This window comes from Aspergillus nomiae (genome assembly GCF_001204775.2).
Source record: "Aspergillus nomiae NRRL 13137 chromosome Unknown contig00428, whole genome shotgun sequence".
In the NCBI taxonomy this organism is placed as follows: Eukaryota; Fungi; Ascomycota; class Eurotiomycetes; order Eurotiales; family Aspergillaceae; genus Aspergillus; species Aspergillus nomiae.
The window spans coordinates 1-27,915 of NW_015378483.1; the positions used below are offsets into that span (position 1 = coordinate 1).

Consider the following 27,915-nt stretch of genomic DNA (forward strand, 5'->3'; position numbering starts at 1 on the left):
TTTTAATTTAAGTTAACTAGGGGTTAATTAAGAAATTATATATCTTAATTTAATTAACCCCAGTTAGATTAGGTTATAGCTAGGTTACAACGGTTAGGTTATGCTACTCTAGCAAGGTGTACGTACGTATCCCAGGTACTAGGGTATAGAAGAGCAAGCAAGAGATATGGTCTGTGATGATATAACATCCAAACAAGTCTTGTGTTTCCAATACCTATACAAGGTACCAGCTCGGTCCATGATGCACTCTAAGCCCCTCTCTCCTCTAACACCCTCCTCAATACCAGCTGCAACTCATTCACATACCTCGCTCCCAACATATCCGCATGCCTCCCTGCACACTGATGCACCACCATCCCCTTCTTCGACAACTTGTTCCACTGCCCCAAATACCTCTCTACCCAACAGACCCGATCATCCGTAACCGTCACCAACGGATCCACCGCAAACACATCCACCGGCACCTCCACACTCCCCCCGGGAGCATATCCCTTCGCGGCGCGCGAGAACCCCGCAATAACATCCGTAACATGTTTCAATCCCGCCCTATCCAATCTCAACACGTTCAATCTCTCCTTATCCGCCTCACCCAGAATCACATCCAGCGCGACCTCAGCATCCACATCCCGCAACTGCGGCATAAGCGCCACGCACCTCGGCTCGTCGATAAGTTCATAGAAATACCCGACCATCACCAGTCCCTCGTTCCAGGTTAGTCGACCAACTAAGTCCGCGATATCGGGCGGCCCGTCGAGCGCGCCCAGGAATCGCACTTCCTCACCGGCGGACTCCAGGCGTTTGGCGATCTCGAAGGCTATGCTGCTGCCTAGCGAGTACCCGGCGATGGCGTACGGGCCGGAGGGCTGAGTGCGCCTCACGGCGGCCGCGTACGTGTCTGCCATCTCGGTGATGGTGGCAAAGAGGGACTCGCCGGGCTGTACGCCGCGGGAGCGGAAGGCGTAGATGGGACGCTCGTGGAAGGCTCGGGCTAGGTTGGTGAAGATAAGGACGTTGCCAGAGGCGGGGTGGACGAGCCATAAGGGGGTTTTGGGGCCGGAGAGTTGCAGGGGCACGACGGGATCATATTCATTGGTGGTGTCTGATACCAGAGAGATGGCAGAGGTAGGGCTGGCTTGTTGCTTGGAGGCAAGGCGTCCGGCAAGACCGGTGACGGTTGGGTCCATGAGGAGGTCCGGGACGGTGAAGACAACCTGAAAAGTCTGCTGCAGATCCTGAGTGACGGTGTAGAAGTCGAGCGAGGAGAGACCAAGGCTGAAGAGGTTGGTAGTCACACTGACAGAGTCTGGATCCATGTTGAGGCGCCTGCAGACGAGGGTGAGGATGGTTTGCTCGGTGGGCGAGGAGGGAGCCTGGCGGTGCGCTTGGCGGTGCGCGTGGATGCTGGTCTCATGGGCTTCCCGCTCGGAGTCGAGAGCCCCCGACTCGAAGATGCACCGGAAGTGTGCTCGGGAGAGCTTGCCGAGGGAGGTTCTCTCAAAGTAGTGGTGTGGCAGGGGAAGTATAGCGATAGGCTTGACGTGCACGGCCAGGCTGGCGATGCGCTCGATGGCTTCGTTGGTGGCGACCCGAGCTGCAGCGTCGTCTAGGGCGTAACTGGGCAGGTATACCACACAGTAGGACTCGGTAACGGCGCCAGCAGGCCGGTGGGCAAAAGCCAGCGTGAAGCTTGGGGTCAGACCGGGGATACGCGCCTGCTCGAGGCTGTGCTCGACCTCGACCGCGAAGATGGTCAGCCCATTGAGTAGGAGCGTGTCCTTGGTGCGGCCAGTGACGTACAGCTGGCCGTGTACGTCCAGGTAGGCGTTGTCGCCCGTGATGAACCAGCCGTCGGACGTGAAGGCTGCACGCGTGGCAGCTGGATCACGGTAGTATTGGTTGAACAGCACGGTTCCGCGTAGTTGCAGCATGCCCTCTTCGCCGGTTGCCGCCTCACTCTTGTCGGTCTCACGCAGCACGCGCATCTCCACCCCGGGAATGGGCCGGCCGCAGGACATAAACTCGCTAGTCGCGTCGTGGAGGTCATCCAAAGTCTGGTCAACCAGGTCCCAAGCCATGCCCGCGCATGACTCAGTCAAGCCGTAGCCGGCGCGGATGAAGGTCTGGGCGCCATAGGGCTCCAGGGCACGAATGAGCTGCACCGTCATTTGTCGCACGGTAGCCTCGCCCCCCGAGAAGACGCAGCGCAGACAGGAGAGGTCCCAGGTCGGGGCAGGCTTGGCCTTCTGCTCCGGCGTGGGGTTACAGACGAGATCGCGCAGCAGAGCCAGGAAGAAGTTGGGGGCAAAGGTGACAGAAACCCGATGGCGATCGACAAGGTCGAGGAAGCGGCGCGGCTCGCCCACCATCAGATCTGTAGCTACCTGGATCTGCTCGGCCCCAAGCCGCATGGCTTGGAGGTGGATCTCAACCAGGTTGACGGCGTGGTCGAGTGCGACCCAGCTCATGAAGACGTCCTGTGAGGTCGCCCTGCAGTGCGCAGTTTTACCGGCCGCTGCAGCCAGCATTTGCGGCTGGCGGAGACACACAGCTTTGGAGAAGCCGGTACTGCCAGAGGTGAGCATCAGTGCTCCGAGATCATCGGCCCGTTGGTTGCGACCCATCGGAAGCGGAATGGAGGCGGAGGAGGAGGAGGAAATAAATGCGGATTCCTGATCCACACGATACAAACGTGGAGTGTCGACGCCTTGAAAGGCACATGCCATGCGGCTGTTGCTGAGCACTACCGGGTCATCCAGCATCTGGAGAATGTGTTTGGCCTGGGCAATGCGACGGTCGGTCGAAACTGCAAGCTTGGGCACAATACAAGGCAAGTATCCCGCGACTGTGCAGGCCCAGAACCAGCGGATGTTTTCCTCATGGGTGTCAAAATGCAGCAGGAACACCGTGTCTCGCTGTAGGTTCGGCATGGAGGTTTGCAGCCAGTGTGCATCGTGGCGGGCCTGGTCAAGCAGCTGATAATAGGAGAGACGCTCTCCAGCCGCTGCATCTGATGGTGAGGTCTTGTAAAAGGTTACTCCTGCAGACGTGGTTGCAGCTCGCTGCAGAAGCTCAAGCAGGCTGGTGGCCTCGCGGTGGGGCCGGGTCTCATGGATGCTTTCTGGAGTGTAGCTCTGAAGCTGGTCGTTGCTCAGCCCGAAGGCGGCAGGTGAAGGAACAGAATGCAGTAACATGATAATGAGAGGGATTTTGGGATGTGTTTTGCGACAATCCCTATGGCGCTTGAGTACATTTTTATGGGCGGGCTGCAGAGCTAAGCACTGCCATTGCGGATTTACGAGGCTTGTCTTAGCAGATGAGGTACACTAGAGAGGGGGCAATAAATCCGATGAATCTTACTTGTGCAGGAATTAGGGGCACTGCAGGGGCGTAAATGTGGACTGGTTGGTCTGCTAAACTCTGGTCCTTCCCCCTCTTCGCTTCCCACGAAGATTGGAACTAATGTACAGTCCAGCAGAGTATCCCTGTCACCATAATCAATCTGACCACAGTCAGGAGGCAGTGAGAGTTATTTATCAGCGACCAAATTCCTCTGGTCTGACAATGGGCTTCGTTGGGTTGTCAATGAGGGTCTGATAATCTGGCAAAATTGTCCTCTCATCCCATCTCCACCAATTGTCATATTCTTAACTTTTGTCACCTACATGACTCGATCACCGTCGCCATGTCGGATAGAATGTCCTCATCGTCCTCTGGCTCTGCCCACCTTTCCACGCTAACCGCGGCAGAGCTGGCGGCGTGGTCGCAGTCCCTCAAGCCAGTAGTGCTGGGTCTCTGTATCACTATGTTGGCACTTGGCAATTTGGGGGTGATGCTACGTATCTGGGCCCAATGGCGCATTCAGAAGCGCCCCATGCAAGAGGACTACTGGCTCGTTATGGCCGTCGTATGTTTCTATCTTCTTCCGCCGCTCTGCATACACGAACTCGGCTACGTTCACTAACCCCTCCTTCTCTGCCTTTAGCTCTTTGCCAACGTGGTCTCCATCGCCACTATAGTCGCAGTGCACTATGGACTAGGGTACCACATCTTCCGCGTCGAATCTGAAGATCCGTCGGGACATGCGTTGAAGTGGATATTCCTCTGTGTGTGGCTCACTGCCGCTTTCAACGGGCCTTCGATGCTGGCCACCAAGGTTGCCCTGCTCCTGTACTACCGCCGGCTGTTCGTCGTGCAGCAGATCTGGCTGCGCATCTTCTGGTGGACTAACATGGTGTATGTGGTTCTGTGGGGCATTGGCTCGACTATCACATACGTGCTCTCGTGCGTGCCGGCCAGCTTCTACTGGGAGCGCTTCGACTCGCAGTCGACCATGCACGGCACCTGCCACAACACCACCAGCGCCGACGGCCTGCCGCTGATTCTGGACCTGGTCTCTGATGTCGCGATCCTGATCCTGCCCATTGCCACCATCGCTACTCTGCAGATGCCGCTCGCCCGCAAATCGGGGCTCATGATTGTGTTCTCGGTCGGATTCATGTAAATTCCCTCCCCTCTGCCTGAATCTCCTTATGTCCGTATCCTAATCTTACTCCGCAGCGCCATCGTATCCGCTGTCGCTCGCGTGGTCGTTCTCTACAAGGAGACGAACCTGCACTCGGACTTTACCTATGCGGCCGCGCCCTTCGAGCTGCTGGACGTGATCCAACTCAACATGGCCATCGTGTGCGCGACCGCCGTGCCCATCGCCTCGGGATTCCGCGTGGCTTTTAGCAAGAAGTTTCGCAGCTCCAAGAGCTGGACGGCGGGGGGCGTGGGCGGGAATATGTACCACAACCGCGTCTCGACGGTAGCGGCTCGGGCCGCACGCCTGCGGCTCGAGGAGGAGGCCAGCAGCAGCACCGAACAGCTGCATATGGGGCACTTCACCACCAGCTGTGCCTCCAAGGACCCGGAAGATCGGGCACGGGACGGAGCTCTTGTGTCCGCCAACGGGATCGTGGTGAAGATAGATGTGGATATCCGGTAGTATATACTGTACAGTACATAAGAAGTACAGGCAGGCAGTGGAAACCTATACCCTAATAGTACCCATATTGATTACTATTATTTCCCTTCCCCGTTCATACTCATACCTCATACTAATAATCCTATCCCCACCTTGACACTCACTAACAAGTCAACTCACTCCACCCTGGTAGCACACCACCAAATGACCCTGGTATTATCATCCATAAACTTCGCCTTATCCCGCATATTAGTTGTCGTTTCCCCGATCTCCAACTCCGCCTGCACCTCCCACTTACTCCCCGTCCTCACACCCACCTCCTTCCAAAACTCCACCAAACTCTCCACATTATGCCTATAATGCAACATCGTCTTATCCGTCAACCCATTCAAATCATACACCCCGGCCACTGTACTCCCCATCTGCCGTCCACAGACGATCGACCCGGGTTCTCCCCTCGTCAACCCAATCAACCTTTCCACGCCGCGTAGCTGCCCCTCATACTCCCAAAAGTGCAACAACGAGCCCGCCCAAACCACATCTATCTTACCCTTCATCTTACCCACGATCTCCGCCTTCTCCCAATCCTCATCTGACACACCTAGATCCGCGCCCACGAAGGTAGCGGGGAAGGCCTCCGCATTGTCGCGGAAGAGCTTATAGCCGAGCTCGAAGAACTCAGCTTCTAGATCAAACCCATATAATTGGGATCCGGGAATAGAGGCTGTGTAGGCTAAATGCCGAAGCTCCTGGCCGACACAGCAGCCTGCGTCGAGGAAACCGTTGGCAGGGGATACGCGCAGACGGGCAAGCACGTGCTGGTAGAATGGCAGGCGGGAGAGGTGACAGCTCAGGAACCGCATTTGGCCGATGCAGGGGTAGGGGAAGATTTGAAAGGCTTCATCTCTCTTGGTAATTGCAAGGGGTTTCAGTTAGAGGGGGAAAGATAAGTGCTTCGAAGCAGGGGTGTGTGTCTGTGCCTACCAGGGCTAAGACATGGGGAAGGACCTCTTCGGGTTTGAGCCCGCTGTAATTCTCCAGCATGGACCGCGCGGCAGGGTCGATTGCCGTGACGCTGGTTTGGTACCAGGCTGGTTTGGTGGTGGTAGTGGCCATGGTGGCTAAGATTTCGCCTTGGCTGGAAACTCAATGTCGGTTTGATAGATGGACTAGAGAAATGAATCTAGACATGTTCGCCGTTCAGTTTAATTGTAGGGGAAGGCTGTTGATTAAAAAAAAAGCCAAGATGCCTAATCTCAATTGCATGTCCCCTACCACAGCCTGTCTTGCCTCAACCACCAGGTGCTAAAATAGTGGTATTATGGTACTCCACCAGTTTTTGTATGGTAAAGCATATGCAACGGGGTTTTACGCCAAACTCCGCCTGCCTGCTTAACCTACCCAACCTACCTGATTCGTAAAATCTTGAAGCAGTGGAAAAAAGGAGACGAAAATATAGACATAAGATTATTTATACAATCCCAGTGCCCCCACATACCGCCTTACCGAGGGATGTAGATAGCCTTATATTACCACAGAACAGGTGAACATCTGAACATCTCTACCGAACCAACAAGAAATCGTTCGAAGAAGGATGCACAGCCAAGGGGATTGGAAGGGGATAAGCAAGAGATCAAGAAAAGAGCAACTGATGCCTCACATGCTACCTACCAAGGAGGGGTAACTAAACTACTGCTGACAAGAGCATTTAGCGTATAAAGCTTAGCCATATATAGTAGCTTGCTAATGCACCAATCCACCCACCACTAACACATTCCAATCCCCGTCGGATGTCCGTCAGCAAATCAAGTCCAATTTTCTCCGCGCCACGTTAGGTAACTCCGTACCGAAAGCAAACATCCCTGCTTCAACTGGCAATGCTCATATCAGGAGTCTGCCCATCATCATGCTCATCCCAAACAACCTCCACCACTGCCAATGCGCTCCCCTCGGCCCGCCGGACTCCAAGCCACCGAAACCGCCCATCCGCCTCCCGCAGCAACCCGCGCCACTGCGCCTCGTCTCTCTCGCGCGAGTTGAGAAGCTGCAGCATATTCACATCCATGTTACTAGTGAGTCTACGCTTCCACATGGGTTCCTGGGCCGGGTATGGCTCAAGGACATGGTCATGAATAAGCACACGTGCCCCGGGGCATAGCGCCGGGCGCAACTGCCGCAGAATCCGCACCGCATGCCGGTCGCCCCAGTTATGGAGGACGTGGCGGAGGTAGTAGACACGCGCGCCGCGGATGGTGGGTTGAGGGGTGAAGAAGTCATGCGCTTGGAATTCCACTTTCCCGAGTGCTTCTGTTGCTGATGGTATATGCCGCTCCTTCGCGCGAGCAATCACGCCCGGCAAATCCTGCACCACAAACCTCAGGTGGGGGAATGCCGCCGCCAGCGCGAAGCTGATGTCGCCCTGCGCGCCGCCAACGTCGATGACGACGCTATCTGTCGGAAGGGTAGAGAGTAGCGGGTGAATGGAGGAAATCAGTCCGGCGGTGCCCATAGCGGCCCCTGATGCATAACCGCGCTTGCTGGCGGCGAACGTGGCGGCGCGGTCGGGCGACTGTGAAAGGACGTCGTAAAGCGCCAGGCCGCTGTTGGCCAGGGCGAAGCCCTATGCAATGTCAGTGCTCAGTGTATCTAGGATTCCCCCTCCCCCTCTGCTGCATGGCGCTACGTTTGGGAATCTGAAAAGACGGGTGATCTGGAGGGTTCTCAAAATCCAGTTACTGGGGTCACACTAACCGACTCATTCGGCTCCTCGGAGCCAGGAAAGCGCTTTAATGCTTCGATAGTCTATATGTAAAACACACCCCTGTTAGCCGAGATGAGGAGCTGCGTTAGGCTAAGGGGGGGCACTATATACCCTGGTCGCGCCGGGCCAGCTATTCGCGCAAGTCGAGCCAATCCAACCATGAAACCCCTCCTGTCGCAGCAGCATGCTGGCACGCGTGTGGGCGACTTCACTCTCAGCGGGCTCGTCGAAGACGCGGATAGTCATGGCGTGGCGAAGGAGGCGCCGGACATCGGCTTCTGGGACGTTACATTGCGCGGATAGGGTTAGAAAGGTGATTGTTCCATTAGGCGGGACCAGATGCGCAATGTTGAATTGCTGGATGAAGTGCAGGGCAATGAGATGCGCGTGCTTGTTTTCATTGCATTAGTAATAGTTGTATTTCAGGGGGGGAATGGAGGAGGGGTACAGTGGCATAGGAGCGCAGGAGATCGGCTGGGTCGAGGAGCAGGTCCTGGATCTCACACGCGGCGTGCAGGAGGGCGTTGCGTACGGCTTCGACCGGCGGGGGCAGTGCCAGTGATGGAGGGCAGGTGGCTGCAAACGAGGGCTCGTCAATTCCGTGCTGGGCTAGCAGGGATTGTAATTGCTTGGCCGAGTCGGCAATGGTCGTGGCCAGGGCTTCAATGCGCGAGGCCATGGTGAACCGGGGGTGTGGGTAGATGGTACAGGGTGTTGGGGATCTTATTTTCAGACGATCTATGCATCTGTGACCTCAGTCGCTGGTTTTCTACAGTGGTTGTCGATGGTAAAAGCCAGGTCGCATAACAGACTACACGCACTATAATATGACTACTATCATAGAATCCTACTGCGTATAGTTTGGCCTCCACTAACAGTCTTAGTGCATGCCGCTTATATTTAGTAGGTTCTAGGGTCGGCTTTTCGCTACGTGCCTTTGCCGGTCTTCCGAGAGTTGGGATTGCTTACTGTACACGCTGAGTATATACAAAGCACGCGATGTGCCAGTTTGCCTTCCACCTATCCAGCTCTATGAATATCTTTTGAGAAAGACGTGGATCAGACGGAGGCCACCGCCGCACCGACCAGGGCCAGCGCACCGGCCAAATAACTCCCCGCGGCCATCTTGTGGCCCGTCCCACTCGACGTCTCGCTAGCGGCAGCGCCGGTGCTGGTGCTGGGGCCGGATCTGTCCGAGCTGGTGCTGGTGTCGTTGCTCGCCGCTGTGACGCGGAAGTAGTTGGCCGCGACCGGCGAGCCCAGCCCGGTCTGGTTAAGGAAGCTAACCAGCGGTAGGTTCAGCCGGTTCATCGGAGTGTCATTGTCGGTTAGCATGAATGATTCGTAGCGGTTGGGGATGCTAAAGTTGGTGGACTGATTGAAGAGGAACAGGGTGTAGTTGTGGGTGCCCGACCTGGGGGCCGGGGCGATATAAGAGGCCAGGACATTGGCGTCGCTGCTGCTGTTGACGGCGGTGGTCAGGTTGGCGACGACGGTGTGCACAATCACCGAGGGGGGAGTGGTCTTGTTCCAGTCCGGGTCGATCATGAGCAGCAGATAGGGTCCCGAGTTGCTGAGCCCCATGCCATGGAGATGCGGCTCCGGAGCGTCCTTGGCCACTATGGATGGTTTATTAATCAGTCAGGCAGTCTGAAACGGGGATCGGTCGTGCATACCGCTCGCGTTTAGAAACTCGCCGGGGGTAAAGCTGACTGCAGTCGATCCCACGGAGAAGGTGACATTCAGCACCTTCGACGTCTTTCCAATGCTCGCCAGCTCAGGGGGGGCGGCATCCGCGGCTGCAGCAGTGGCAACCGCGGCGAAGGCAGCAATGGCAGAGACAAGACGCATGCTGGGGATATATGTTGGAGCTGGACCTAGCTGAATCCACAAATGGGTGGGAGTGGGGTTAAATAGAGAAACCTGCGAACTGTGCACTGTTCGACACTTTGCCTATAATAGGTCGGTTGCCGACAAGCAATGCGCGAATGGCTCCATCAGCCTTGGCTCTGTCTAGGGGAGAAAAGGTGGCGTTTCCACATGATTGGTGGCTGTTAGCGCACATGGTTCAGTATTTCATTTAATTAGTATCTCATGGCTGCATCTATGGCGCAGTCCCCCTTACACAAACTATTGTACGAATATCTACTTACAACTCCAGCTTGCTTACTCGCGCAATTGCGAACTTGACGCTGCTGGCTATCAACATACGCACAGGCGTTACGCTTCTGTGACGACTGACCTGTACACTTGTGTGGAGCGAGAGTGTGTGCCTCAACATTTACCGGATTGTCCAGAACTGAGAAACCTACGAGAGGGCGCTTCAAGCGAATGTTGGCGACGCTTTCAATATCATATCAATCTTGCTGAAAGGACATGGGACTAGTTAGAAGAAAGGCATACGAACACCCTCGGCCCTCATATTTTGTTAACCGGGGATGGATACAGCCGTCCCCGTCTTAAATTGTGAAACATCTTGACTGCAATATTTTTGGCAACGTTGATTTATAATGGTATCAAGTTTAAGAAGCTGGCTTTAATAAAACCCGTGCCAAAGTTCAGTACGGAAAGAGAGCTGAATATATTCTCTCGCTAGCCGGAATACTCCCAGCAATATTATAGTGCATTTGAGACTGGATTAAAGCAGTTTATACTTCGGACTAAAGTCCTCTAATTGTCTTTTAGTACCTCAAGAGCGTACGAACAGTGCTGAGAACGGAAGGCTTGTTATATTAAAATAAACAACCTATTACGCCATCTCAGATGCCAGCTGTCTAGAGACAATTATACTCTAAATCCGTACATAACTTTTCTCCCTTAATAGAATTATCCAGCTTGAAGACCAAAGGTATATAGTCTGGCAAATAATCGCCCTCGACTGTCTAATAAAGACCTTGAATATAACTATTTACCCGGAGAACTACCAAGGGAATTCAACCCCAACCCCGACACGGTAAAACGAGTCAGAGAATAAGAACAGTGGCCATAGTCAACTAATAGCACTCGAACTGTACAATAGATTCGGTCTTATTCAGCTTTCAATTAAGAAAAACGAGAGCTTGCATTTCTACAGCCAATGGAGCTTTTATCCTGGAATATACCTAGATCCATATAAACTATAGTTTATTTACTGTCAACTAGTTGTTCGGAGAAAGATCTTTTCTAGTATTTATTTAAATTTTCTACCAAACAACTAGATACTACAGTATTGTTTACTTCGTAATCAATCAATTCCTTATTTTACAGATCTCTCGAGCTATATTCAAAAGCTGCCGGGAAACATATCAGATAATATTGTAAAATCTCTCCTAATAAATAGTGTCTATATCATCCCGGAAACCGAAATTCAAAACTACTTACTACGTAGCTATGCCAACCAGACCTATTGGGATATATTACTACTAGATGTGAACTGCTTACACATGTGTCTATACAAACACGGAAGATAACCAACCAGGCCTCCCTCTCTTCCAGGGTGTGATGTTTACAGGGGTTTGCCGAACAGATTCTCTTCAGCCCTCTTAACGACGTTTCGCGACGATGAGAGAAGTGCGAGTGATTTTCTATAACCGGGTAAAAACTGTGTACGAGGTTGATTATAAGACAGACGGCATCTCTAGCAATGGGACAGATGCATGGCACTGGGTGGGCCATACCCTGTACTGTGGCACAGCGATCGGGCTTCAGAGTAACACAATACAATCTGATATACAACTCTATTCTCATGGAATACACAAGCACCTCTGGTGGTGTATCTACATTCGGGATAAATTGATTGCGTTGGGATCAAGGCGTTCTATGTGTATCTACAAAAACGCGCATACCGTGCCCATGCCCGCACAGACTGACTTTAATATAGAGAGAGAGAGACAGAGAGAAATGCATTATACCCGAATATAGCTCCCATCCAGGGACTCTTCTCGGGTCGTTAACGGCCGTTTAGTATATACTAAGCAGCTCTCATTGACAGTTGTGTTATAAATGGGCTTTATATATATTATAGATATAATAAAAAGTTTAAAATAGCGGCGATTATTATAAACTACTTCTTCCCTTTCCTAGGCCTTATACTACTAATTATAAGATTAATCTAATAATCTAACTATCTAAAGATAGACTACTAAATAGAAAAGATACAGCTACTGGACGTGTTAATAAGTATTGTATTAAAAACGTGGGATTCAACAGTAGAAATATACGTTGAAAAAACATCCAGATAAATAGACTTCCAGCGTATATTAAAAAAGGTGATATCTTAAAATAGTGATTTCCAAGAGACGTGTATTATAAGATTAATATCTAAAAGATCTAAAATAGGATTAAATAGCAGCAGTATCTATACTATAGAATATAAACTATTCTATACTATATAAATATTTTAAAATCAAAGGATTCAGGAGCCCTATCCCACGGCCATAGATTATATTAGTAGCATTCTAAAGAGCTGGCGCTAAGCCCCCTACATACCTCTTATTAATATTCTAATTAGAAGGTATACCAGCGCGTTAACGCGTTCCCTAGAATAATAAAAACACAGCAATAGAGGTGATTTTACCTCATCTCTTCAAGCGGATGATCAAGCGTAGGGATGAGGGAGAATCGGTCGATTTAAGTAATTTAATAAGGCAGAGGATCAAGTGTAGGGATAAGGGGGAATCGGTCGATTTAAGCGATTTGATGAGGCAGAGGATCAAGCGTAGGGATGAGGGGGAATCGGTCGATTTAAGCGATTTCCTGACTTTAATATACGTGAGACCTCCTGCAGGCCCACGATAGAAGGCAGCCTCAACGTAGGGTGCGTCCAGGTTGAACACTTGGCGCAGCCACTCTGCCTAAACGCAAAGATCTGCGTTCTCCTTGGTCGAATATTGGAGTCCCGGTACCTTCTCCTCAACAACAGCCCAGGCGCGGCCATTGGGACCGAGGCCATGCACTACCCTAACCCAAACATATCTATAATCTCGGAGCTTTGGCAGTGTAACGGGGAGCTGGAGTACTGGCAACCAATTTTCAAAGTTTCCTGCAGGCTACTCCGGAAAATATTGCGCCAGATATTGCTTATCTAAATTAAGGGTTTATTGGATTTAATATTTTTTTTTAACGGTTTGCCCTTCTACCGGCCCCTCGCACAATATTTCTGTAATTACTCTCTCTATCGAAATCAGCGAGCGAAATATAGTCCTTAAAAAAGGTGGAAAGCGCACTTTGCCAAATTATCTGTATCCTGAAGAATCTCCAGGGACAAAAGCTTGCGTCGAACATGAATGGGGTTGGTACGGCAGCGATGCTGCCTGCGATCATCTTTCATCTTATTCGAGTTCTCGTCACTTTGAGACAGGGAAACTAATACTGGGCGAATGGCAAAACCGGTACCCGTTTGCAGAATTCTCGCGCGGTATACATTGTGGGACGAACCGCCCCATCATGTCAACACTGGCTGACCCCTTTGGCGGATGTTCGTCTTAGGCCCTTTTGTCTTTTTGGCTGGCTACCTCGATGTTCAATCCACAGTATGTGTTTCATGTGATCTCGTGAGGTGACTACGCCGATGCTTAGATCATGCAGAATGAAGTTGGAGAACCACTTCACGTTTTGTGATTCGGTTGCCGGGTCCCTTCAGTGGTCATCTAGCGAACTTATAAAGAATCCAAGGACACGACAACCATCCTAACCGATATGAGCCGAGCACCAACCCTAAATGGAACCGCGTCTGGCATCAGTGCCCAGTTCTTGGCTACTTGACTTGCTTTCAAGTACGGACCGGGGAGAAACATTGGACCAGGACTTGAACTTTGCGATTTGTCTCTCCGCCAACATCTGAACCTCGATTCCCAGATTCTGAATATCATTCATGCACTGTTGCGCTTGTTCTTCTATTTCATGTATGTGCTTCTGCGCTTCTTCTTTCATTTCGTTGATACATTCATTGGCCATGGTGCGTACCTCGGAGTTCCCATCGTCGACTTGCTCTCGAAATTCGGCTTCGTTCATTTTGCATTCGTCGAAGAACTGATCACGAGAATTGCTCACAGCACTATCGACAATCTCATCGACAATCGGTGATATGTGGCGCTTAATTATCTTATCGATATATCGTTCCAGGCGGCGGCTTTTGATCAGCTCGCCCTTGGCAAAGCTGACTTTGGCAGACTCAGATGGCAGGTCACTGTCTACATCATTTGGCATGGCTAGCAGATGGGCGTGTCCTGATGCAATTAATACTTCGCGAACCTGGTCTTCTGACAAACTACTGAACTCATGTACAAGATCCGCAAGTCTGTTACGCTCTTTGCGGCTAGGAGAGAGAGCACGCGTGAAGTGCGTTGGGCGGATTAACCATGGGGACGGAGGGGACGGGCGGAAAGTACTCGGTGTATCGGGCTCAGTGGGAGAGCCTCTTGATGCAGGGGATGAAAGGAGCGCTATTTTTCGTGCTTCATTGTCAAGTGGCATTGAATCTAGGGATTACTAATGAGCTATTGAATGCCAACGTACATAGAGCATCAGAAGATGAGAAAATACCTCTACGCCGTTTTCTAACCACCTGCTCGGACACGGACTCCTCACAATATGGAGGTGGACCCACCTGCTTCACCTGTTCGGACACGGGTTCCTGACAATATGGAGGTGGATCGGACGGTAGACCGAAGACATGCCAATCTCTCTGGACCATGCGATGGCGAGCGTGGTCAAAGGGCTCTGCCTCAAGACTTCGTCCTCGCAGGGCCTGGCAGAAACTTTCGAGCTTATCAAGTTCTTTATTCACACATTGTCGTCTGGCAAAGTGTATACGGAGAGATTCGGATCGACAGATCTTTGCAAACGAGTGGAAATTCAAGTCTGCTGGAGTGGCTGGACTGAGAGACTGCGTCTCAGATGGACAAAAAACAATGCCGATCGTACCGAGTGTCAGACTCAGTGTTGAGACGGCCGAAACATTGGTGACATGGGCCGGGATTGTGGGAACCAAACTGGGTGAACAGAGGCCGTCGTTGCTAGTCTTGTGTAATGTACATCCTTCGACTCTTTCTGGGGGAATATTCAACCTTACCTGTGCTTTGACGCGAGGGTTAGCGAGATCTGCCGTAATCGAAAGGGTGATAGATCCCCGGCCGGCAGTTTTATCATGGAGAATACGAAGGCTAGCCCGACACGACACGTCGAGACCGGGTGAATGAATAATAACTGCTTTGTTGAATACCCAGGGCGGGTTTTGCGATGGGGTGGTCATTGTGTTCTTGCAATTCGTTGGATTAAAAAGCGGAACCCTCGATAAATCGAGTATCCCTCCCACCCGGGCTTTGGAACAACGTTGAGCAGCCCTGACTCGGGTAATATGGCGGATCCAGAATGATAATAACAAGAAGATGAGAGTAAGGCGGTACAAGCTCTTGCGGCCTGGTCACGGGTACGTGCCCAATCCGAAATCAACAAGTGAAATCGGAGAGTCCTATGAAAACACAGGAATGGCAGGACTGGAGGCGAGAACGGCAAAGAGCCAATACTTCCTTTACGGGATGATTCTGATGTCGCAGGGAGGAAGATGATGAAGAAACGGCCCGCGAGAATGCAAAGACGCGGCTGGGGCTTGGCACGCGGACCACGTGATGGGAAACTTCGGGTGCGATCCGGATTTACGTATGTCCCTTCCGTCCACACCCGATCAAAAACACCATCATTCAGAGCTATACATCCAATCTCCCGTCCGGTCTGCCGCATCCGCAAGGCCCACGATGTTGAGACTGAGGATGGAAGTGGTTCCTTCCGTTGGCCAGGAATCTGTTTCCCCTGCGTGCGATGTCAGAGCAGCGTTAACCAAAAATTCATGGAGAGGTGCATCACGCTGAGCCATGTGAATACCTAGAGTGGCATAATTTAACTGTTGTAATCTAGCAACAATTTAGCCTGACTAGGATTAGTTAGATTAAGATATAAATTTTCTTAATTAATCTACATATAGATAAATTAAGATCCATACAGGGACAACCAATTAGAGACTAAAACCTGCCATAAGCTCTCGCTGGGGGAAGCTGATACCAGTGATGCGAGAGTGTCCTTGCCCAACATGGAGCCATATTCCTGGGAACTATGCGGGATATGGGAAAAGGGGAACGATCCGAGCCGTCTAACACTTTAACAGCGGGGAATTCAACCTTGTAGGGACACTCATTGGACTTGCTTGTGACGCACTGACGACCGGAGAACAAACTGCGAGATTAACCCCCTGCCATAAACTATTTACGGTGGATAATGTCGTGGGCATTGTTGTAGGTTACCATCTCCCCAAAACCCCTCAAATCCAACCTGTTAATCCGATAAGCCCTGTTTGGTGTATTTCTGCCGAGTGCAAGGGTGCCTTTAGCCGTCACGTTTCCGTATATCTGGGTATAGAAAAGCTGGGGTACCGTAGAGCCATATTGACTACACGCCAGCTATTATACCAACGAGGGGTAGGAGGAGAATGCAAACGTACTAACATATCGTGATGCACTACCGAGTATACGCCTTAAATAGATATCGTTCTTATTTACTATAAATCAATCGAATAGCTTCTAGCTTCAGACGCTAAGTTTCCTACCACTAACTATTTCTTTCTTAGACATTCTATATATACCTCCTAACTTATCTCAAACAGTTTAACAAAGTCAAATTTGTATAAGAAGGAGTCTAAGTTGAAAAAAAAGATGAACGGTGCTGGGGGTGTCAAGATAGTAGGATCTCAAGATTGCTTTACTCACAATTTTCGCTAATAGACATTTACTACCGATTTCGATCTACTAAGAACTAAGAATCTCAGGGACTATCCGAGGAGCCCATTTATACTTGCAAAATATCCCTGGTAGAATCACAAGGCAGATACAGTTACCAATATCCAATCTTCCAGACAATCCGATACGCGTATTATCTGGAACTTGCAAGAGGTTCAAGGATTGGACCATATCACTTTTTAATCCTCTGCTCGAGCTGCTAGTATTTCTCTTGTTGCCCATTGCCTTCCCGTGCCCCGCATGCGTAGCGCCATATCGTCGTCCTACGCCGAAGGCGCCCTTACAACGTAGTAGTGGTTGCTGTGTGTGCCATATATTTACCTATAGACTGGGATTCATCTATTTGCCCTATGAGCTGGTCCATACGAATCATCGCCCAAATCATCAACACCACAGCCCTGATCCTTACAAGCAATGATAAGTCATCTTTGCCCGTCTATCTGCTTATCTGCTTATCTGCCGCCTTTGCTGTACACTGTTTTCTGCTCTTTCTGCAGATTAGTGTCGTCCCTTCTTAGCATCGTCGTCTAGCGCCTTGTCCAACTCTTTCTGGTAGTCCTCTTGGGCCTTTCTCAGATCCTTCTGCAAATCTTCCATGTCTTTCCGCAGATCCTTCATCTTGTGATGAGAGGGACTCTGCTGCATGTGCTGGGAAACGCGGTTGATCTTGTCCTGAAGCTCTTCTACCTCCTCCTGTCTTTTCATCACGGACTTTCTATTGTGATACAGCTGATTCAGTGGGTAGAATTGACTCGGCGGATATGGACCTTGCGGGGGATATTGTTGATATGGACCCGCTTGCGGATATAGCTGCTGAGGGAATTGCTGCGGGTAGGGACCGCCCTGGGGGGGAAGATTTTGTTCACCCTTATGCTGGTGCTTCTTATAGATGTCTTGAGCTATAGAACCGGCAATCGCACCACCGATGGTTCCGAGGAAGCCGTGGTTGGCCTTGTGGCCAGCGAAACCACCGACAGCACCACCGGCAAGGGCACCGGCAAGACCACGCTCACCATTCTGGGCCTCACCAGGGGCGGCCTGCTGCTGCTGCTCGTTGTAAGACTGAGGATATTGATTCTGAGGCTCTGGGTACTGTTGCAGATATGATTGCTGAAAGCCTTGGGAAGGGCCCTGGGGAGGCGGAGGACCAGAGTAGCCATACCCATTTTGGGAAGGAGTTCCATAGTACTCTGAATTCATTATTGGTAGCAGGGATCGAGAAGGTTCAAGGTAGAATGTTGAAAAGTAAGGTATGCTGAGTATTCTACCACACCTCCCAGCAGGGGAGCAACAACCTTCAAATATTTAAATTTAAGAATCTCGTCTAGCCCTAAATATCCACTCCCCCTTTAAGAAAGACACTACGAAGGAACGTCAGCTGGGATATGTCAACGTCACACACTCTGCATAAAGCTTCTGTCCCGCAGTGCCCGTATTTATTTGGACATGATCGGCATTCATAGTAAGTTCTTGTTCGTTATTGGGTCACGTTTTGGCCCCCATATATCAACACCCGACTCATTTTGGCCCCCACGTCTGGCTTGTCCCATTGGGTCTTGTCCATAGCTGTGTCCGTTTTGTTTTTGTTTTTTAAGTTTTAAAAAGAAAGAAAGAAAGAAAGAAAGAAAAGAAAGAAAAGAAAGAAAAGAAAGAAAAGAAAGAAAAGAAAGAAATTCGGAAATTCCGTCCATATTACTTCTATTGGACAAAAGTCCTGAGTCCGGGCTCCGATAGATTATCTCTATCTACGATCTACGGGCATCGACTCCACAAATAGAAACCCCAGCCACGAATACACGCGTACATTTTCTAACGGATAAGTTACCCTGTTCGCTAAGACGTGCTAACATTTAGTCGGCTACATCAGTTTAAGCTGCCTTCGTAGATTCTTCCAGCGTTGCTACAGAGCAAACGTAGTTTCTCAATTGATCAACACATCCAAAGCTGCCGGGGGAAGCCGGGATGCACTGGTGCGTCGGAGCTTATTTAGGGAATTCTTATTTGGACCTATACCCTTGTACCTGGGATGTGCACATCCAAAGTGTCTTAAGCTCGGCATTGCTTGGCAGATACTATATATCATGATTATTGGCGCATGTCTGATGCCATGCTATTGACGGTACTTTCTGACAAGACACAGGATATTGTAAGCAGCTGTCAAACAAGTCTTCTTTGACTCGGCCTTCATATCGACTGAGACAGTAGTCTCCACAACATCAAAATTGAATGCGATTTGCGTACTATAAAGAAGAAAACTGGGGATGATTGATTAGTCTTATCACGGTTGGTAAGAAAGGTTGCCTTACTGTAGAGCTGCAACAGTGGGGATGAAGGGAAGAGAAGGTGGCTCCCATTCGTTTCACCTCATTGGAACAGGAAGCGTGTTTTTCCAGCGATAAAACTCAAGGTTCAAGTCACTTATACAGCCTTTCCACCTGGTGCTGTCTGCAATATTTTTCAAGGAAGCCAGTTCTAACAAAAGGCGCTCTACAATGTTGGACAGGCGTATCGGCTCTTGAGAACATGCTATCAAACCCAGTGGACTGGCGATGCCTCTTGGATCGCTTGGATGTCCTGCTGGAAGCCATTGGCTTATCTTCGGGAAGTCACTGTCGAGATCAGTCGTGCTGAAGAGCTCCCAGAACAAGGCTGCACATACGGGAGGATTTCAGTCAATTCAACCGACGCATCTTGCCATGGAAGCTGAACAGATCGCCCTAATATCAAGCTGATCAATTTATCTGAAGTATAACAGCCCCGGTATATCTGACGCCGTATCTCAATGTCCTCGGTAGTGATTATCAAAAGGTCATGGATCATCCAGTGCCGGGGATCTTTGTGAAAGCCAAGGTCCTGAGTCATACGGAATGCAATCCCTATCGTAGTCAGCAGAGAGGCGAGAAGGAGATGATGAGAGGCATCTGACCACATACCCGAGAGACCCCAGCTTTTTGACAAGTACCCCTTGCTCAGGGCGTAAAAGGCAAGACACAAAAATGTCTGCACGGTCAAAATTGAAGGGTTTGGTAAGCCTGAGACAGTGCACACGCTTTCCGCTGCGGTATAACAACGATCGCCAAGTTCTCTCTCGCTGGGATCGGACGACATCTGTAATCCCAATGCACACACAGCCAGGAGAAGGTCAGGAGACCAATATTTGCAATTTTTTGGGTCGATAAAATGATCGCGTAAAAAGGCCTCCCGATATATAAACATCGAGTACGGGTACTGCCATCGGCAAAATAACCCATAGATTATGGTTTCATTTTGCACATTGATTCCATAGATCCCTGTGATGAGCTTCAACGGCACCGTTGAAACTAGATAATCCAAGGCGCTTCCTATGGTACAAGATGGCCAGCTAGAATAGATGCCGGTTGGTCCATGGTATAGAAATAAACCATCAGGGCTTCGTTGAAGTGATCCGCCACGATACTCGGTGTTTGAGGGGTGGCTATCCAAGTCATGTCTGGGAGGAGAAACTATGGTAGACAACGTATCCTTGGCTACGGCCGAGCTCAGTTGTCTATCTCTTTCGTCTGGTGAAGCGGCGTGCAGATCCCTGATGAAGGTTTCGAGCCATGCGACTCGCCTTTCTAGACTTGACGTATACTCAGCTCGTCTTTTTAAGTCCGTCTCACGGTACTCGCAGTTCTGGTTGGCCGATAAACAGCTCTGGCACGGTTCGGTGCGGGAGCATTTCAACTAAATTAAATTAGTCAAAATGGAGACATCTTGATGTTGGGAAAATGCATACTTTGCGATATCGACATCGTCGACACCTAGGCGTCGTTAGCGCGTAGAGCCACCACCCGGACGATTGATCTTTCCTTACGATGTTTTTCGCATCTTCCTCTGCGAGTCCGTTTAAGCACAGCCAGTGTATGGGACAGCCGCGGAACATGTACGGAGGATCTGCGAGGATTCTCATATCTTGGCGAGCTTTGCGTTTTAAACCATCACTTACCCCGCATAAATATTGGATCCACACGTTCCAACAACTGAAAATTGTTCAATCAAGTATACACGGAATAGCGTCGCCTCCCGTGCGTCTCATGGCGTTGGCCCCTTCGGCCTCGCCCTAAAATGGTCTACTGATGCAAAATGCTACCTGGTATACATATAAAAGTTGACAGTGTATTGCTAGTGATAGCGCTATGCAGTCCACAATGGCTAGCATGTATGTAAAAGTCTGCATGGAGCTGCCATTGTGGTGATTGAAGATAATGGCAACCCGAAGCCTTACAAAGTGTGAAGATTTGGATCCATCCCAGTAGTTTACCCTCATCTAACAAGCTTCTTATTCTCACGAGACAGAAGCCACTGCATCAGACCGCATAGAGCGGTTTCCAAAGCCGAAAAGGCCATCAGCAGAGCCATTGCAATAGAATATTGCGAGGCATCATTATCGTTGAAGAAATATGGGCTCCAGACATTTCCGACCCACCCTAAGAAATTGATCATCGCCATTGCGCAAGCTTTCTTCTAGGTAGTATCACTGGCATACTCGCAGCCCAGCTGAAAATCACTGGGCTGGCCTCAAAAGCACCAGCAACCAAGAGAAACGAAGCGACATATCGGACAGGTATGCCCAGTGTGGCAACACTAAGGATAAATCCCACGATTGCAATCATAACCGTCAGCATGATGTGGAATCCGCGCTCTTTGCTGGACCACGCCATGCCGTACGAAATCAAGGCAGCCACTATATATCGGGGTGCAATGCAGGCGAGGGTGACCGTGCGATTGAAGCCATCGACGATCGAGGGATAAAAATATGTGAAACCGTAAGAAGTCTGGCTAGAGCACATAATTAATGCCTGCAATCAGTGTTAGCCTCCCCTTCTGAGTTATCATCATAACTAATACGGTTTGGTGTAAGCCGTTTCGTTAAATACGGGATATTTACAAACACCCACATCTTTACATCTGTGACGGCAAGCTTGAGACCATGGCGAAAGGAGCTGCTGTCTTCGTGTGTTGAGACAGCGTCGCGTCGCATTCTATCAACATTAGGGTCAGCTCTTCTTCGCTAAATAGCCATTTGCCGCTGCCGCTTGAGGACGTGGGGAGATCAGCAAGAAGCAGGAACGCCATAATACCGAGTGCAAAGCTTATTCCTCCCTCAATGATGAAGAGCCACTGCCATGCTGCAAGCCCCAATCGACCTTCCATACTAGAAGAGATACCTGCGGCCAAAAGCCAGATATAGCAGTGGCAAGGATGAGACCAGAATAAAGACAGGCATAGCGAAGTGTAAGCTCTTTCCTTGTGTTAACAGCACGAAAGGACATAAAAGACTACTAGGAAGAAAGAAGCCTCACAAAATCCCAAGATTAATCGAATTGCAATAAGATCCCCGAAGTTTCGGGTAGCTCTGTGGAAGCGGATACGCACGACCAGATGCATAACCAGAAAGAAATATAGAGGGAAGGGCGAACTTTGGTTATTAGCATGTTGCTTGGGAGTTGCATCAAGATATATCTACATAATGACAACATGATTAGTAGTCAACTGAGATATGCATGGACAGGAATACCCTACGAAACATTCACAATGGAAACCGCAGTACTGGAATCATTGCCCTGAAGACCTAACTCCTGGGTGAACATGTCCAGCTTCGCTTGTCTGTCACAAAGGCCATGTGTCAGCACCTATGTCAGTAGAGATACCAAGACCTATTACTGACGAAATATTATTTCTGTCGAGATAATTGAACAGGTAGAGTATAAAGATCATGGGCATGAGGGTCATGTCGAGCTTCCGGACGATTCGTCTTTCCTTCTCTCCGTAGGACTCCTCAAGTACTTCAACGTCCACCCGTTGTCCTTTGTCAATGCTTCCCTCCCCTTTCTCAGATAGCTCGCCTGTACCTTTTCTGACCTTGTCGAGATCCATCGTAAATGGTTGTGCAACTGATCCACTGTCAGAATTTGTCAGACGGTGCCGAAGCCATGGTCAATATTCATTCGCGTTGAACCCTTTATAAGTTGAGCTTATAGCTCCAGATCCCTTCGAGCAGCCGGTACCCCTCATTTGATACGAACTTGATAAGTACACTCTAGTAGCCGTTGGCTACTAGCTCCGAAGGAGCCCTTACACAGAGCCATTCTGAATCTGGAGAGAGAAAAAATGAGATATATCTTAGAAGTATTTCTATATTTGCAGTAAATTCATTGAAAAGAGTAAGGAGCAAGGCCCAAAGGGTCTCTGGAATAGGAGAAAATGCATGTAAATAAGATATATATGTAAAACTATTGAATCTTCTATATATGACGCGCCCCTCGGAGCTTTAATTGCTTTATAAATAGTCTCGGCGTTGGTCTTATATTTGTCCGTGAATACTAAAATACAGACATCCAAATGCAATCGCAAGTGCAGGGTAGAGGGTTGCCGACCCCTTGGTTCAACGGGGACGGCGGCCCTTATATATCGTCGCGCTGCCGCGACGACTAGTCCCTGCAAAAAGTAGCGCTAAGCCACGGGGAGGTGGCTTAGCGATTAAGGACAGCCACAGTATACAGTTAGGATTACACAAAGATATATATATTAATGGAAGTTCACCGGTTAATAACTAATATACGTCTAGCAAAATTGAAAATGAAATACTAGCGGCAGTCTCAGGTAAATTGGCCCGGGCGAACCTCTGATTCAAGTACGAGGTATTTGGTCGAAGACGTAATATCTCAAGTCTCAGGCAACGTGAGGTCCCAGAATGGTGTATACAAAGTGTCCTTTTGAAGGATACCTTGTGTCTGAGAATGTTATATTCAAGCAATGGAACGGAGATATCTAACTTCCGGTGAATCCCATTCCACACTAGCAAGGATTATTCGCCCTAGGGTAATCTTCCTAAGGCTGAACCCCGCCTTCACCTGGAGAGAAGCATAATCCTTTCGGAACCTGATTCGCAATGATGCACTCCCCTCTGACCTCCGAATTCGACGCGCTGGTTCATGTCCTCTTAAAAAAATGGCACGTCCCTGGCATGTCCATCGCAGTCATTGACGGATCCAGGACTTTCTCTAAAGTAAATGTCCCTTACCAACTGCTACTGAACATTTGTCTTAACTTGTCTGCAGGGATACGGAATCGCCGAGTATCCTGACACCAAAACAACCCCTGATACCCTGTTTTACATGGCCAGTACGACCAAGGCGTTCACCGCAGCGGCCATGTCCCTGGTTATCAATGACAGCAACAACCACCACGGAGAGAATAACACTAGAATGGCCACGACAGCAGGTCAGATCCACTGGAGGACACCCCTAGCATCTATTATCCGCGATGACTTTGTCCTCGAGGACGAGTACACCACAGCACAGATCACCATCGAAGACGCTCTTTCCCACCGCTCAGGCATACCCGATCATATCCGCCACTACGGCGGAACGGGAGCATCGGCCGGCAGCATCAAAGACGCAGTCCGCATCTTGCGATATCTCCCAGCTACAGCCGAGCTGCGCACAAAATACATGTATAACAATCTCATGTATACGGCAGTCTCCCATGCTATCGAGACCCTCACGGGGGAGAACCTCGGGACATTCCTGCTTCATCGCGTGTGGACCCCCCTCCACATGGCCAGCACTTACTGGACCCGTGATGATGCGCAGGCTGGCGACAATATCCTAGCACAGGGCTACACCTGGAACGCGAACAAAAGCGAATATACCCCCGAACCATGCCCTGACATCATCGGCGGATCTGGCGCTGGTGCCATGATTAGTAGTGTCGTCGACTATGCGCGGTGGATTCGATGTATGATGACATGTAGCGGGCCCCTGAGCAAAAATGCACATGCAGCGCTCATACAGCCACGTACGATTATTGCTGAGGACCCGACGAATATGTTCCCCGGTACGCATTTGTATGCACTTGGCTGGACACGGGATAACTACCATGGTGAGGATATTATCTGGCACGATGGTAGTGTTGCTGGTTATGGATGCACAATGATGTATCTTCCACGACGGCAGTGGGGCTTGGTCATGGCAGGGAACACTACGCTGACGAGCAATATCGTGCAGGTAGTGCTGTATATGCATCTACTGGATCAGGTGCTTGGAATCCCATCGCACGATCGGGTGGACTGGCAACAGCAGATTTCAGAGAGAATTGCTACATGGAGGGAGAAGCAGGCACATGCAAAGGACCTTTTATACCCTGGGTTGCCTGTCGTACAAATTCGGCCTACGCTCGGAGTGTGGGAGTATGCGGGCCTGTACGAGCATCCGGGGTATGGTAGGCTGGAGCTCAGGGTGGATATAGATGGTTTCGGGCTCGTTGCGGATCGACTGACGTGTGAGGTGCCGATTGTGATCTTAATGGAGCATGTAAGTGGGGAGTTCTGGTTGGCGTCGCTGAGGGAGAGAAATCAGGACCCTCGCGATAATGAAAGGGTGCGAGCGGAGTTTCGAATTGGTGTAAATGGCTTAGTGAGCGAGGTGGGAATAGACTTGGAGCCGGAAATGAACGGCGAGAAGATTTGGTTTCAAAGAACAGATTTAGACATGTAGTCGCTATAGTAACAACCGAGTGAACGCGAAAAGGTTTTACGTGACGCTAATAAGAAAGACGGTTCTTAGGATCTCTGAGTTGACCTGTGGCGTGCAAAAGGGGCTCGACTATAACCCTAACATTGCATCTAAATCGCATATGCGGCAGTTTAAGTAACTGCTCTTACAACCCCTGCCGGATCCTGGTCAACTTGAGCAGCAATCCTGATATACCATCTGATTAGGGTTCGAGAACAACTTCTGTATACAGGATATGGAGGCCAGTTCCAAGCGCCTCTATAGAAAAGAAATTAGTCATTGGCAGACTAAGTACCTGAACAATGGCTAGGCTACAACGGTTAGGTTATGCCAGTCTAGCCTAGGGATTAGACTTAGGCCCAGTAGTCAGGGCCCAGGGCCCGTTCATGGGCCCTGAAGAAGACTACACCCCCTTGTGGACTAGGTGTAAAGACATCGACGGGCTGTCTATTCACCAGTACTACCTGACTGTACAAGACGATCCACTTTTGTCTGTTGACACGTAGTGACCATTGCTTTAATGAGAATAATGACCGGCTTCAGCTCAACCCGTCCCTCGGCGGCCATTTCGACATAATCGCATACCCAAGTCACAGACACGAGATCCTCATCGAGGTTTTCATGGTCTGGATTCTCTATGATGTCTAAGCAAAGGATAAAAAAGGGGAGGAATTGGTACATCGTGATAGGACTATACATGCGGTTAATAATATGCACAACAAGGACGTGAATGGGCATGTGAGGCTTTCTATACCTGATTCCCCAGAACGCATGCGATGTGGACCCCAGAAGCGATTGGAAGATCTTCAGTGACTTCCTAGCCAGATTAACGGCTGGATGTGGTAAGAGATGACCATGGTGACATTTCTTCGACAGATGCAGCACAATAAGTATCTCATAGCTACCGACCAGCACGTCGATGCAGAGCCAGGAATCGATATGATTTGATATTGTTCGAAGAAGGCCCGCCTTTTGTTCCTATTAGCACAGCATTTCATTTGCTGTCATGCTGCTAGAGTAGGGTAGAACGCACCGTATCCCAATCCGACAATATAGACTGCACCTCATCGATATAAGTATGAAGAATAGAATCATGCGGAATCGGGTCCAGATCCGGACCACTATCAATCCAATCGAGATATTTCCTAACAATAAGACCAAGGCGCATTGAAATCAAGAAATGAATTTGTATAAAGCGCGAGGATTCATCGTCCACGCCATTGATTGTTGGATCGGGCAAATGGACTTTCCACGATCCTGTGGGGATGAGAGTTGGCTTGCCGAATGACTTTCGGAAAAGACAGTCTGTTCGAAGGATGTGCCAGAAGACGAAGCGTTTGCGATTCCGCTCGACTTCAGCTTCGTGCAGTGGTGTGCCAGCTGGTGTGGAGAGTTGATTGTCCCCTTCACTTGGTGTTTCGTCGACGGAGAAATAGCCTAGGGTCTTCGATATCCTGCATGTGTGGGTGAACGCCTTCCACGCTAGATCTGTGTTATAGCCTTCGAGGGCTGTTGACGTCTATTGGTTTGTTAGCTTCGTTGGTTGGAGATCTACTATATGTGATGCGCTTGCCATGAGGGATGCGGCCAAGAAGTCGACAGGGCTATCTTGGATATTCTTCATCCACTCGTCACTTAATGCAACGCACTTTAGATATAAATTTCGCATAATGCTGCCCCTTCTGGGATGGGGTTCGGGCTCCAGAAGAATGCCCCGAAGGAGAACAGAGTAGTAGATGATCTGAGATTTACAATCTAGTTGGACGTGAGGGATTTCGATTAAGTCGGGGATTGAAGATAAGAAAGATTTCTCGAGAGGAAATTCGAAGCCTGGAAATTGGTAAGAGCCGTAGTGGTCTGGAAAGGATATTAGATCATCAACAGCTATAAGGGGGTGCAGTCACTTGCTTTCGATGATTTTCTTTGCCAGGTCTTTTGGGATAACCGGGTCCCCAAGCGGCTCGGCGCTCTGCGTACTTTGTGTAGATTCGATCTCCGATATAGCAGAGGTCATTGCTTTAATACATCGATTGTTTTCGAAATAGCATGAGTCAACTTGTCGGAGGTGACAAAAGACGTTGGAGAGAAGCATAGATCGACTGCCTTCATCCTTGATCCGGCTGACAATATCTCGAATCACGGATGGAACGACTTGAGCCGGGTCTTTGTCTATGGATATTGCCCGAGCGGCCTCTGAACCGACAGAAGAAATTGACATGGAATCGTCACCATTATCTTCAGTCTCTGGAGCATTTCCCAGACCGACCTGTTCTTCAAGACGCTTAAGACGGTCCATAATCTCCAAAAGCAGACGTTTATCGAGTGGTTCGTTTCTGCGATATCCTTGTCAGTTTCCTGGTGGAGTCGAGCCGCCTTTTAGGTAGACAAATACGTTTGTTTCTTAGATCGGGGTTTCCGAGGCAAGTAGACACACTCAGCTCCCGCCGCTTCACAATTGCCACATCGTGGAGCGACTCGATTGCAGCGAACCTAGCCGGTTGTTATTTTAGTTAATCTGTCCAGCTGGAATTGCCAAGACTAGATCGGGTTACCTTCTTGGATTGGCAGCGACCGCACTATTTATGGTTTGAAGTGAGGGGTGGGTCGAGTCAGGCATCAACTCCAGCAGAGGCAACTTACCGAGATATTTTGTATGGTACTCATTTCTTTCGAGACTCTATCTCTCGATGTACGTGGGTGTGGAAGAAGAGTCCGAAAGGAACGCCGGTGGGGAACGGAGGATGGAGAGGGGGGAAAGTATAGACGTTGTCGTGGGCGTCTTGGCGCTTGTAGCGGCTCTTTAGGCTCCATACGGCGGACTAATTCGATGTTCCGGACAATATAAAATATTACCAGCCTTACCAATACTAACGTACTATACTA

The 27,915-nt window shown here is 49.9% G+C and overlaps 10 protein-coding genes across 10 annotated transcripts; 2 read left to right on the top strand and 8 right to left on the bottom strand.

Moving 5' to 3' along the window:
• Positions 1-248: 248 nt before the first annotated feature.
• On the bottom strand, positions 249-3,191 carry ANOM_010130 (nonribosomal peptide synthetase TdiA; the record flags this gene model as incomplete). Its single annotated transcript, XM_015555386.1, has 1 exon — positions 249-3,191. One exon carries the CDS (start codon positions 3,189-3,191, stop codon positions 249-251), a length of 2,943 nt encoding a protein of 980 aa, XP_015402530.1.
• A 491-nt stretch (positions 3,192-3,682) lies between these two features.
• ANOM_010131 (uncharacterized protein) lies at positions 3,683-4,987 on the top strand (the record flags this gene model as incomplete). The annotated part of the gene is made up of 3 exons (XM_015555387.1): positions 3,683-3,904; positions 3,983-4,497; positions 4,558-4,987. The coding sequence occupies 3 exons, from the start codon at positions 3,683-3,685 to the stop codon at positions 4,985-4,987; spliced, it is 1,167 nt and encodes a 388-aa protein (XP_015402531.1).
• Positions 4,988-5,142: 155 nt separating this feature from the next.
• On the bottom strand, positions 5,143-6,082 carry ANOM_010132 (uncharacterized protein; the record flags this gene model as incomplete). The annotated part of the gene is made up of 2 exons (XM_015555388.1): positions 5,143-5,874; positions 5,951-6,082. 2 exons carry the CDS (start codon positions 6,080-6,082, stop codon positions 5,143-5,145), a joined length of 864 nt encoding a protein of 287 aa, XP_015402528.1.
• Positions 6,083-6,833: 751 nt separating this feature from the next.
• ANOM_010133 (uncharacterized protein) lies at positions 6,834-8,406 on the bottom strand (the record flags this gene model as incomplete). Its single annotated transcript, XM_015555389.1, has 4 exons — positions 6,834-7,586; positions 7,718-7,768; positions 7,839-8,117; positions 8,176-8,406. 4 exons carry the CDS (start codon positions 8,404-8,406, stop codon positions 6,834-6,836), a joined length of 1,314 nt encoding a protein of 437 aa, XP_015402529.1.
• Positions 8,407-8,786: 380 nt separating this feature from the next.
• On the bottom strand, positions 8,787-9,578 carry ANOM_010134 (mitochondrial 54S ribosomal protein mL38; the record flags this gene model as incomplete). The annotated part of the gene is made up of 2 exons (XM_015555390.1): positions 8,787-9,346; positions 9,404-9,578. 2 exons carry the CDS (start codon positions 9,576-9,578, stop codon positions 8,787-8,789), a joined length of 735 nt encoding a protein of 244 aa, XP_015402534.1.
• Positions 9,579-13,421: 3,843 nt separating this feature from the next.
• On the bottom strand, positions 13,422-15,128 carry ANOM_010135 (uncharacterized protein; the record flags this gene model as incomplete). Its single annotated transcript, XM_015555391.1, has 2 exons — positions 13,422-14,185; positions 14,250-15,128. Coding segments are annotated over 2 exons (1,629 nt in total), but the record flags the coding sequence as incomplete, so codon positions are not given.
• A 1,865-nt stretch (positions 15,129-16,993) lies between these two features.
• ANOM_010136 (uncharacterized protein) lies at positions 16,994-17,695 on the bottom strand (the record flags this gene model as incomplete). The annotated part of the gene is made up of 1 exon (XM_015555392.1): positions 16,994-17,695. One exon carries the CDS (start codon positions 17,693-17,695, stop codon positions 16,994-16,996), a length of 702 nt encoding a protein of 233 aa, XP_015402532.1.
• A 1,392-nt stretch (positions 17,696-19,087) lies between these two features.
• Positions 19,088-22,393, bottom strand: ANOM_010137 (MFS transporter/GAL4/fungal specific transcription factor domain-containing protein; the record flags this gene model as incomplete). The annotated part of the gene is made up of 8 exons (XM_015555393.1): positions 19,088-19,371; positions 19,429-20,200; positions 20,253-20,350; positions 20,806-20,943; positions 21,003-21,315; positions 21,423-21,498; positions 22,040-22,123; positions 22,185-22,393. 8 exons carry the CDS (start codon positions 22,391-22,393, stop codon positions 19,088-19,090), a joined length of 1,974 nt encoding a protein of 657 aa, XP_015402533.1.
• Positions 22,394-23,408: 1,015 nt separating this feature from the next.
• On the top strand, positions 23,409-25,014 carry ANOM_010138 (putative penicillin-binding protein; the record flags this gene model as incomplete). Its single annotated transcript, XM_015555394.1, has 2 exons — positions 23,409-23,525; positions 23,578-25,014. The coding sequence occupies 2 exons, from the start codon at positions 23,409-23,411 to the stop codon at positions 25,012-25,014; spliced, it is 1,554 nt and encodes a 517-aa protein (XP_015402526.1).
• Positions 25,015-25,479: 465 nt separating this feature from the next.
• On the bottom strand, positions 25,480-27,328 carry ANOM_010139 (fungal specific transcription factor domain-containing protein; the record flags this gene model as incomplete). The annotated part of the gene is made up of 5 exons (XM_015555395.1): positions 25,480-25,723; positions 25,787-26,001; positions 26,066-26,551; positions 26,588-26,889; positions 27,010-27,328. 5 exons carry the CDS (start codon positions 27,326-27,328, stop codon positions 25,480-25,482), a joined length of 1,566 nt encoding a protein of 521 aa, XP_015402527.1.
• Positions 27,329-27,915: the final 587 nt, after the last annotated feature.